Below are 11,476 nucleotides of genomic sequence, written 5' to 3' on the forward strand. Positions count from 1 at the left end.
ATGCCTAAATACAAATTTACTTCCCATACTTCTCCATGTTTTGCAGTAAACAGTAATTGTTTAGCTAATTTCTTGTTTTCAGTCAAGGAATGTGATCTGAACTGCAAGTACTTTTCCCCTCCTTCCCCTTACATTTACAGGAACCTTGCTCAGCTATCATGGGCTATGGGAAAAAAATTGACAAATCAATAAAAAAGGGTTTATTTTGGCTTCTACATATCATAGCCAAAGATTTTGATGCCTTAAATGAGCGAATCCAAAGAGACACCACAGAGCAAAAGGCATATGAAGAACAGAAGAAACTAGAACGAGCTGAGCGAGTGAGAAGGATACGAGAAGAAAGGTATTGTCTCTGTAATTTCTGCTTCCTCCTCTTCTTCTTTTCTCTAAAATAAGTGATTCATTTCTGTAAGTGCAACCAAGCTGTCAAGGATTTAAAACTTACAATCCAAGAGTCTCCATATTAAAAGTACAGACCTGAATTCTAGAGTTTTTCTGCAGGACCTACAAGTTTTTGTCTGGTTCGTGCCCTTTATCTTATTTGCTCCCTTCTTGAAATGTACTGTGAATGAGAACTGCATGGTGGTTGTGGAGTAAATTTGGCCTTACTAATATAACTTCACAGAAGGCTAACCCAAGAAATAAATCCTGGCATTTAATCTTAAATTGCCTTCAAGTGTGTTCTGAATTAAACTTCTGTTAAGTTAGACTCTGTAACCAATATGTGAGTATCAAAGACTAGATGTGAAACTGTATTCAAGACTATGCTTTATAAACTCCAGGATATCCAATAGGTGAGGCATGAAGAAACCAAAGATGGTGCAGTGAGGGGAAGTAGGACAAGTGGTTTATTACTTCCCTTCAGAGCTGTTTCTGGTCTTCAGCAACCTACTGTGGTTCCTATTAAAGCCTGATGTGAATCATTTTACTGAGGAATTATTAAAATATTTGCTGAGCACCTCGTCCTCCTTATAAAGGCAGAGTTTTGTGAGTCTTAGTTACTGTGAGAAGCTCCTGTGAAGTGCCTTGGCTTATACTCTTGCTGTTTTGGTTTACTTCAGCAAGTAACTGAAGCATGTTTTAAACCCCTAGAACTTGACATGGTCTTCATGCACATTTCACAAACTTACAAACCCATATACTGTTAGTCTGCCAGATATCTCTGTACAGACAAAAACTTCTGACCATGATGAATTGCATTGGGTTAATGCCATGCTGGGAAGTGTGGGGAGGAGGAGTAGCTTTGAAACATGTCTCAAAGAAACTGGCTCATGATATGGGCATTTCCTCTCCCCACTCAGTGATCTTAGTTTTATTTGTTCACTGGAAAAATTGATTGGGTCTGAATTGGATTAAAGGCTTAAAAGGTTTGCTAAAGTTCTTGTGCCTTAAAGGAAACCTGAGTAGTAACTTCTGTTGGTTTTGCTTGTCTCAGGTATAAGAGATGACATGAACTCTCGATTTGCTGGTTTGCATCAAGTCGATTTCTTGTTGTAAGAAATAGGTTAATCTTGATTCAGTTGTAATTCTGTTTCATTTTGTGTTTCACTAATTCCCCAGGCTTCTTTTTTGTTCAGAAAGTGCATTTCCTCCACAATATGTTAGTAGCAACGACCTTGTTTCCAATGGAAAACCAGAGACAGTGGTAGTGCTGTGAAGTTTTCAACAGCATTGTCTGTTCCTTCCAAACATTATGTTTTCATGGGCAGATTGCTGTCTTCCTTTTCATTCCCATCTGTGCCTCTGAACAAGGAGTTTGTTCCTTCCTCTCTCAGCACTTACAGCTGCAAAATAGATGTAACAGTGACTTCTATTTGCAGTTACCATCAGATGATTCATGAGAAGTATTTGATGAGAATGTACTTTATCAATGATGTATTATTTAATACATAGCAATGTAATATTTCTTATATAAATATCTGGAACATAAAACGTAACTAGGGCTGGTAAACTGAGCATTATGTGTCTTTCTGAACTTTTCTGAGTCTGGGCAAAGGAAGTGTGATTCCCTTCACAGAACCATAGTTTCATTTGGAAGGGACCTTTAAAGTCCATGCTGGCATAAATTGGGACACGAGTTGGGTGATCTAATAATTTTTCTCTATAACATTTATGGCTTGGCTTCTCCAGAATTCTTTGTTCATTCTCCCCCTCTTCCCTCTGCCCCCCCCCAAAAAAAAACCCCAAAACCAACCGAAATCCACAAATGCCAAAACCACTGAAACAACAACAACATAAATCCACCAACAATGCCAAAGGGAAAAAGAAGAAGGAGCTGTACCTGATGAGGAAGACCCTGAGCCTGGGAAATATCAGAACCCCTTCCAGCCTATATCTGCTGTAATCTCTGAGGTATGAGATTGTGTGGAAATCTGGATTATTTTAGAACTGCACTAACAAATGTCTGAGAGGTCATGAGAAAAATGGGTAATTTCCAAGAATTGGTCTAAGTCTGTCTTCACACCATTTTTTTAATTTGTATTTAATCTTGGCAGTCTTGTTTTGTGTGCATTGAATCAATGTTTTCATGATAAGAAACCCCCTATTATTGATGTGGGGACAAAAGTGGTGTAGGCATAGTAAAATAGATCTAAACACACAACTGAACATATTTCCTAATTAAGCCAGTGGGGATTCAGAAGTGGAAATATTCAAGGTCTGTTTGCTTCTTGTATGATGTAGTGAGTCATAAAATCTGACTGCCTTCTACAACTGTTTAGATTTCTGAGCATAACCTGTTTTCAGTTGAAAATTGACACTATTGAGAAGTTTTTTAGTTTTGAAATATGAAAATCACATTCATATATTTAAGTTTCTTTAACCTGTGTTTCTCAGTTCTGGTAGTTCTTATTTATTGTGCCATATTTTTTTATTCAGTTGACTGGAGATAACATAATCTAAAGAAACACGTAACCTTTTCCAGTAAGTAACTCAAACATTTGCTTTTCTCCAGGACAAAAGCACCCACATCCACACAGCATGTAAAGTCAGCTGCATGCACAATAATACACTTAATAATAACATACAGAGGAGGAAGATAGAGTGTGCATATTGCAGAGATGGTGATTTAGTGATATAGAACTTGTGAAACAGCCTGGGATTGAGTCTGTATGACACAATAGATATTTGTCCGAATTGTGGTGGTATTTTCAGGATACTTAAGCTCTGTGAAACTGTATTTTGTTTTAAATAAACATAAAGTAAAACGTAATTGAAGAGGAAGAAATTAGAAGTTTTCTAACCTCAGGACTGTTGATATTGTTTATATTCCTATTTTGGTTTATTTTTTTAATATGACCAAAAGTAAAGCAAGAAAACAGTCAAAAAACATAATTTCATTTTTTTGTTAATTCCCCCTCCCTCCCTCTGTACAGCATATTTGAAATTTAATTTCTTCACCTATTTGACAATAAATTCCATGCTGTATATGGGACAGAAAATTTTTTTTCATTTTTTAATAACCTTCCTGTCTTATTAGTCAGTTTAAAAAAATTCTTACCCATTTTTGTTAGAATGAAAAGCAAATAGAAAAGGAGAAGAAGCAGCAAGGGTTGGAGACTGAAAAGGCTACAATTGTCTTGAAATCACAAGCAGAGCAGGACCAGATGGATGCCCAGCACTTACCAAGTAGCAGCAGCCAAAACACAACTGACAGCAGACTAGAAATGTGCAATTCTGCAACTACACAGCTTTTGCAGCACTCAGAAGAGAATGATCACCAAGCCCCAGATTGCCTTGACTCAGGTAGAACTTCCTTTGAATGTGTCATTTCATGTGATTTTTCACATTGTTTTTCCATATTTTTTATTATTTTTAATTATATTTATTATATATTTTTTGTTTATTCTTTATTATTATTTTTCATGATACCACACATCAATTTAATCTACTGAAAACATGAAAATGCAGAATTAGGTTGTTGTATTGAAAAATCTTCTTCCAAAAAGTGCATGTTTGTTGGTGTGGCTGATACTGTAGCTGAAATTGGGTTTGTTTTTTATCATTATCAAATATGCAGCCCACTTTCCAACAGGACCCAGCTAAGTTGAATTTCGTTATGGAAACACAGAGTTTGCATATATTTTATGCTTCAAATTTGTTTTCTATAGCAAAATGCTGTGTAGCTTTTACATTTCCCATAATTTTGTGCGTAAATTTGGACTGAAAACACTCATGCATCTCCTCAATAATTGTTTTAGAAGATGATCTAAGATATTCTCTGAATATAAGTGTATGATATGTAATGTTTTATTTCTGTTTACTATAGATAACGGTAAGAAAAAAAGTAAAAAACCAAAATTAAAAAGGGGCCACAGAGTAGAACCTATTAATCCAGAGGATTCTCTTCCCAAAAATCCAACACCACCACCAGCACTTCCACCAGGTGAGTGTACTAACCACCAGTAATTGATGTCTCAATTTGTGGTTGTTAATCCTTTAAAAGATTCACTTGGGAATAATGAAACTGGAATGATCTTCGTACAGAGAAATGCTACTAAACCTTCCTCTCTAGAAAATCTTTGATGCAGCTTCCCACTTCATTATAAGAACTTCCAGCAGTAGTGATTTGGCCTGTTCCATGGAGGAAGACATTATTTTCCCAAAAAGTGAGTCAGAAACTTGACTACTCCTGAAAAAGTGATTAAAATTATCACTATTTAAGGGGAAATCAGCTTCTTTTAAAAGTATTTCATAGTTATTCACCATGGATGCAATATATTGCATACCTTGGGTGTTTGTAAATGCTTTCATTTTCCCCAAAATGAGCTGGTTTCTGTTCAGTTCCTCAGAATCAAGAGCAGTCATGGCATGTTTTGACAGTCTTTGTTTTCCTTTAGTTGGCTGGGGAACTCCCAAACTTAATAGACTTCGAAAACTTGAGCCTCTTGGTGAAACACATCATGCTGGTAATTGAAAGTATTTTGGGTTTTGTACTTTTTGAACGTGTTCTCCATTGTTCATTCACTTCTACATTCATTTCATTCTTCATCTTTTTTTTTTTAATGTCTTAATTCTGATTTTCATTAACCAGAACCTAAACCTTTTGCTTAGTAGAAAGCATCTTTTTGATTTTTCAAGTGTTCCTTTTTTTTTTTAATGGAAAGGAAATTTATCTTAGATTCCCTTATAAAGTTTAAAATGGCTTGGGATATCAGGAGCTATTAATGATCTGAAGTTATTTGCATAGCAGCAGTACCTAAACATTAAGAAGTGCCATATTACAAACAGTAAGAGGACCAGTTCAGGACCAGTTATTTTAAGAGTCCAAATGAAAACTAAATTATTGGTCTGGAAGTAGAAATGTCAGTGAAAAAGCTTGGGATCTGCTGCTTTACCTGAAGAATCAGAGTCCCTTAGAGTTCATAACCTGCAAGCAGAAATAAGTTTAATAACTGGAAATATAAAGGTGAGGTAGGCAGATGCTTGATTTCTTGCTTCAGTAATGGCTGTTTTCTGTTTTTGGAAAATCCTGGAAGATTGTTTTTCTTACATTTTTATTTTTCAAATTTTGAATAGCCTAGTGAACATGGAGACATCTGGAGTAACACGAGAGGAGAACAACCAAACTAAAGCAATGAGGACACTTATACAAATTGAATAAAGAGAACATTAATTGAGAAACTTAAGGAGAAAGGAGCTGTGGCTGTAGTTACTCTTGAGCTTAACCCTGACTTGAATTAATTGAACTATTGTCATGAGAAATTCTGAAACAACAGAACATGGAGCTTTTCTGCCAAAGAATCAAAAGCTGCCTAAAGGGAAAATAAGATTTCTAAACCTGAGATATTTCTCACAGGAATGAGATTCATGTGCATAAAATGTAATTTATTATCTTAATCATAAAACCATCTTGCTCTTTTTTTAAAGGCACATAAAGAGAAAGCTGCAAGAGAGAAAAGCCAGATGAAGAGGTAGGGAGGGGAAGAAAGGGAATTTCAATTTTTATCTGTTGCATTTTGTAGCAAGAGCATGGGTGGGAACAAAGAGAAACTAACACTGGAAAATTTGTTGGTAGGGATCTCTTAACCAGAGGTGTCACCACTGAGATCAGAGCAAACTTGAAGTGCTCAGAACTTTGCAGCTGAATTCAAGACTTTGGCTGCTCTTTGCTGAGATTTATTCTTTTTTTCAGGATTTTTTTTCAGGAATTTTGAGACTCACAAGTTTCACACAGAACAGAAAATCCTAGGAAAGCAAGAAAACATCCATTAGGAAAGCACTATTTATAAATGAAAAAAGCTCTTCAAATGCACAGTCGAACCTTCAGTTAGGTCCTGATACCCAAGAGCATCAATTACTTATTTTGGTTAAAGCAGCTGTTTTCTTTTTCATTCTGACCACTTGAGATCCATAGAATCATGGAATCATTTATGTTGGAAAGGACCCTTAAAATCATTGAGTTCAACTGTTAACCCAACATTGCCAAGTCTATCTTGCACTGATTTAACTTGCCATCTGTCCTTGCAACAGTGTTTTTCAGTGAGTTTTTACATTTTTTGCAGACTGAGAACCTGCTCTTGATGGGATACTTATTGGAATTTTTCTAAGGCCAGTGATCCTTTATTTGGAATATTCCCTGAATCGCATCTTTCTGAAAATCATCTTTTTGGCTATCCCTTCAGCGGAGAAATAACTCAGTGTTGATTTTTTTCCCCCCAGCTTTCCCCAAAATCCACTCCCAAGTTGGGTTTAAAAGTTTTCTCAGACATTCAACCTTTGTGAAATAAAAAGGCATTTTTATTTCCCTTTTGGTTTCATGATTAATTTATATAAATAGCTTGAAGGAACAATTTGCAGTGAAAGTAGAGATTCTAGTAGAGACACTTTTCAATAAGGAGAGTAATAAGTCCTTTGTGTTTGTCTTGAATTATTTTTTTATTTTAAGTGTCAGATATTTGGTAATTCTTGCTGCTGAAATAAGTAAAATTCAGGTAGTGTGAGGCTGAAACAACCTCCAAAGATCCAGTTTTTAATGCTAGGCTTTCTCAAACATATAACTCTGCCTTAATTATGCAAACTGGAAAATTTAAGTGTTGATTTAAACACTTAAACAGACTATTTAATGTATATATTGAGTCATTTTTGTGTCATTCTTAGAAGAGAATGTTATATTGGCTGTTAACAGGTAGTAGAGTCAATTATATAAGTCTTTAACTATACACTTATTTCACTAGAAACTGCAATTTTTCTAATCATAATAATGATTCTGGCACAACATTAGGTAATGAGTGTCTGTTTATTGTCGGTGGAGGATACATTTGCAAGAATAATAAACCTCTTCCAATATAGGAGGTACAATTATCTGTCATTCGTAAAGTGGTCTGCCAGACCTCAAGAAATTAATAAATTGACTAATAAAACCATCCATTGTACAGGTTTTTATTTGCCTTGTACTCATTCGTTGCACTTTTCTTGCTGCTGTAACACTGAATTAGCACTATTAAAATCAAAAGATTTACTACAATAACATAAAAGTGTTATCATTTTGCTGATTAAATGTAAGGATAACTAAAACCTTGATCCTGCAGACATGTACACATAGTCTTAGAGTAGTGTAATCCACCTTGTTTGCTTTTGTAGCTCAGGAGTGCAATTTTAAGTTATTGCATATGTAGAACAAGTGGAATATATTCTTCTTGGGAAATTCTGATTTATTAAAGCTGAATTTTATGTTGGCAGGCCATCAAGGCTTTTGCTGGGGAAGAGGTGGTCTGTATAAATAAAATTGAGATTTGAATGCTTCAAAAAGCTGCTTTTGTTTTTTCTTGATTTCTACCTGTTTCCTCTTACCATCTCATATTATTTTGCTTGTGAAATGCTTTGCATGTACCCATCTGCATGGTTGTTTTTTAATTTTATATCAATTACAAATGTTTGAGAATACTTGTCACTCTCTTCTGATATACCTATTGACTTTGTCTAGAGCAGTTTTACTACTTGGAACTCCTTTATTGACAAAAGCAAATGTTGCAGTTTTTTTTAAAAATTCTTAATATAGTATGACTTGCAAGATAAATGCATGCATAAATGGTCCCAAAATTTTGGATGCTGCATAGTGTTACTGTCACTTAAAACTATATTGCAATGAAGACTTTACAGCAACATTCAAATTTTGATACTTGATTTTTTCAGTTGTTGTTTGCATACTTTGGATTTCTCATTTCCTATTTTTAGGGATGTTTACAGATCACCTTTGGGCTTGATCTTGCAAATGCTTCTGCATGTTTAATAAAATGTAATTAAACCCTCTTTTGGCCAATACATCACTAGACATTAATTAGCACTAGATTTGAAAGTTGCTTGTAGGAATTAGCTCTTAACTTGTAGACTACCTAGCTTTCATTAAAGGAAGCAAGAATTTGCCATATGTAAAAAGCCTTTGGGTGACAGATTGATGTGTTTTTCTTCTCTGGAATGTCTTACACAGATTTCTATGGAAAGCCTCTGCCCCCGCTGACTCTACGCCAAAGACCCAACAGTGACACCCATGATGTCATTGCTTAACTGGATCCCAAACAGAATTTAAAACCACAAAATGAAAAAATTCCATCAGAAACATTTTTTTTTGCCCTTGAAGGAAAATTTTTAAAGTGACACTTTATCAGCATGTTGCAAAATGACTTGGTGACAATTAAATCTGGAGTTTGTTCTCTCGAACTTAGTTGATCTTGTCATTCCACATCACCAGCACTTCTTCAGGGTTTAGTGTGAAATAAGAAAGGTCTGTGTATCCATGGATGTGAACATGGTATTGAATATTTACTTGTGAAAATACATATCCATAAACCTGAAGAAAAACAACTTCAAGATCACAGGATTGTACCGTCCCATCGAGACCTTCCTCCAGGTGCTGTGCAGTCGTTGGTATTTTTTCAGCTCATAAATTATTTTGTAAGATTCATTGTATGATAGGGTGACTATAGAAAGGCTAAACAAATATTGAGTATATTTTTCTACCTTTTTATAAAATGATTTGGAAGTTTGAGTGGACATGGGTACCTGCTACCAATAAAGTGATACCTTGGAAGCATTAGAAAGCTGATGGTTAAGTTAATATAAATACAGTGTGTTTGACTCTTACAGTAGCAAAACGCCTTTATTAGGGATTATATTACTAGGTGTAGTATTTCATATTTCTGGCCACCTGAAGCAAGGAGTAAGACAGAAAGTTTAAAATAACTACATTTTATACAAAATATTGCTATTTGAACTGTCTGAAAGTTTTCTTATCTGTTGTTTTCTTTGTTTTGTTAACTGAATCTGACATAGGTAATAAATTCTGTGGAAAAAAATTTAGTTGGATATTGTATTGACTACTACAACATACAGGAAAATTGCACATAGTGTAAGTTTTGCACTAATTGAGTCATGAATTTTGATGGAAAACTGAATCAACCAATATGCAGATAAACTCCAACAGGGTTTAATCTCAATAACACTAAAATACCATCTTGAAAACTAAAGAAACCTCAGGGTTTTAAGGATTTAAACAATACTTCCATGTGTTTATCTACATTAAAAAAAAATCACATACAAGTGATTAATTAACAACAAGGGTTACAAATTGATATATTCCTGTTTAAATGTTTTTCCTCTTACACTAGAGACAACCATTGGTGTCTTGTGTAAAGTATATTGTTATGCCACTTAGTTACAGTAAGGATGAAACCCCCATTCAAAGGGATTTTTTTGAAGAAGGAGTATTTGATTATTGATTATTTTATATTACTCTCCGTCTTCAATAACATGGTAATACCAAATTACTTCAGGAGATGTTAAAGCAATGCAATGTTTATGTTCAGCACTTTGATATTGGAAATCTTTGCCATATGCCCCTTACAGCAATGAGTTGCACAAATAGACATCCACCATAATAATCAAAATTAAATTTTATTAAGATTTTTACAGAATGTGTTTGGGGGGGGGAATCCATTTTGAGATAAGTTTGGAATGGGTGGAGAGGTAAAGTCCAAGTTTAGTGAAAGGATGAAGCACTTTGTACATGACTACATGAGAGTACTTTTTTTGTATTCTAATAGTGTAACATAATTTGATTATTCTCAGAATTTGGTCATTTTCACTTGAAACAAACACAATATTAAGTGGAGAGGAGGTTGCATAAATGTTTATGTGTGAAATCTCAATTTTAACTTTAGCTCTGTTACCACTTAAGTTTTCAGCTTAAAGGCTATACTTATTTTTTTTACAGCTTCAGTTTCTAGGAGTGTATTACCCTTTTATTTTATCTCCCATCAAAAATAAATGAATCGAAGTCTTTACTGAAAACAAAGCTGAATGTGCTGTTGTAACAACGCCTGAGAAACTAAAATGTCAGGTGTTGATACATATGAACTGTGTGTTATGTATGTTGTGTGTGGACACATGTATCATTTTTGATTTTGCTTTTAAAATAAATTTTACCAATATGTGACCAAAGTACTCGGAAATGGTTTTTACAGTTTTGTCTATTATTATGCTCTGTAATTTACTATGGTAGGGGTTTTTTCAGTAATTTATACAACCATGACTTTTTTTTTGCTCAAGCTGACATGTATATATGGAATAAAACTAATGCACAGCATCAATATGTTTCCTGTATTATCATAAATTTACAATTTTTTTGGAAGCAAGTATGGTCATAAATATTTAAGGGCTGCAAGTCTCACATTGCTAAAATGTACAAAATAGAGACCTTATAGACAGAATTTCTGCATATTTTTGCAATAGCAGTGTGGTCAAATTTAGAATATATTGATAGATTGGCACTAAGTTATGTGTATATGTGTACATATAAAGTGCTTTTAATATTTGAGAAGTAAATTGAGAGGTAATTATTGCACAAATTAGAAGATTGATGCTTTTTGTTGTCAATAATATCACTTCCAAAATGTATCAGTGAATTCAGCTGAGAGTATTTGTACCTAAATACAGGAGTGGTAAGTACACAGAAATGCACTGTATAAGCAGAACATTTTGCATTGTCTGTGCGACATTTTAAGTACATATTTTAAAGATAAGTTAAATGTATCTTCTAAAATAAGGATTAATAATTCTCATGAGCTGAATTAATGTGAAGGAGAATCAGTGCATCAAAATCAGTTGTTCTGCTTGTCTTCCTTTTTAGTTAAAACTGAGAATCCACAGGACCTTACTCATAGATTTAAAGGTTTTAAATGCACATTAATAACTATAATTGTATTATTAAAATTAGGTATATTTGATATCCATTAAATTTAGTTTCACATCTCTGATGGTAACTGTGATCCTCTGGAGGCCCATCTGTCACTGAAAAACGGATTTCCCGGTTTTGCTGCTTTAGGTGGCTTTTGAAATGATTGCTTGGAGTGGTCTCATGACAATTTTCTTCTCCAGTAGAAAACAGTATATTTCCTGAAAACGGTTATTTTTGGATCTAATGATGTCACATTACAAAAGATTGATGGACAGTAACAAAGTAATCAGCACAGGCTTTTTT

At 34.3% G+C, this 11,476-nt stretch overlaps 1 protein-coding gene across 9 annotated transcripts in view; it reads left to right on the forward strand.

Moving 5' to 3' along the window:
• ARL13B (ADP ribosylation factor like GTPase 13B) overlaps window positions 1–9,297 on the forward strand; it is a 36,813-nt gene extending 27,516 nt beyond the window's left edge. For 2 of the 9 annotated variants that reach the window (XM_017821929.1, XM_017821934.1), the window contains 6 exons: window positions 141–343; window positions 2,259–2,352; window positions 3,513–3,744; window positions 4,268–4,384; window positions 4,839–4,907; window positions 8,429–9,297. In XM_017821929.1, coding sequence (XP_017677418.1) covers window positions 141–343; window positions 2,259–2,352; window positions 3,513–3,744; window positions 4,268–4,384; window positions 4,839–4,907; window positions 8,429–8,505 — 792 coding nt within the window. In that variant the 3' untranslated portion in view covers window positions 8,506–9,297. Of the gene's footprint in view, window positions 1–140; window positions 344–2,258; window positions 2,353–3,512; window positions 3,745–4,267; window positions 4,385–4,838; window positions 4,908–5,517; window positions 5,778–5,868; window positions 5,913–6,503; window positions 7,750–8,428 lie in introns of those variants that run through there. The other 7 variants (XM_017821930.1, XM_017821932.1, XM_017821933.1 and 4 more) reach the window with 7 other exon arrangements.
• The last annotated feature ends 2,179 nt before the right edge of the window (window positions 9,298–11,476 follow it).

Source organism: Lepidothrix coronata, unplaced genomic scaffold (genome assembly GCF_001604755.1).
Source record: "Lepidothrix coronata isolate B3197 unplaced genomic scaffold, Lepidothrix_coronata-1.0 Scaffold93, whole genome shotgun sequence".
NCBI lineage: Eukaryota > Metazoa > Chordata > Aves > Passeriformes > Pipridae > Lepidothrix > Lepidothrix coronata.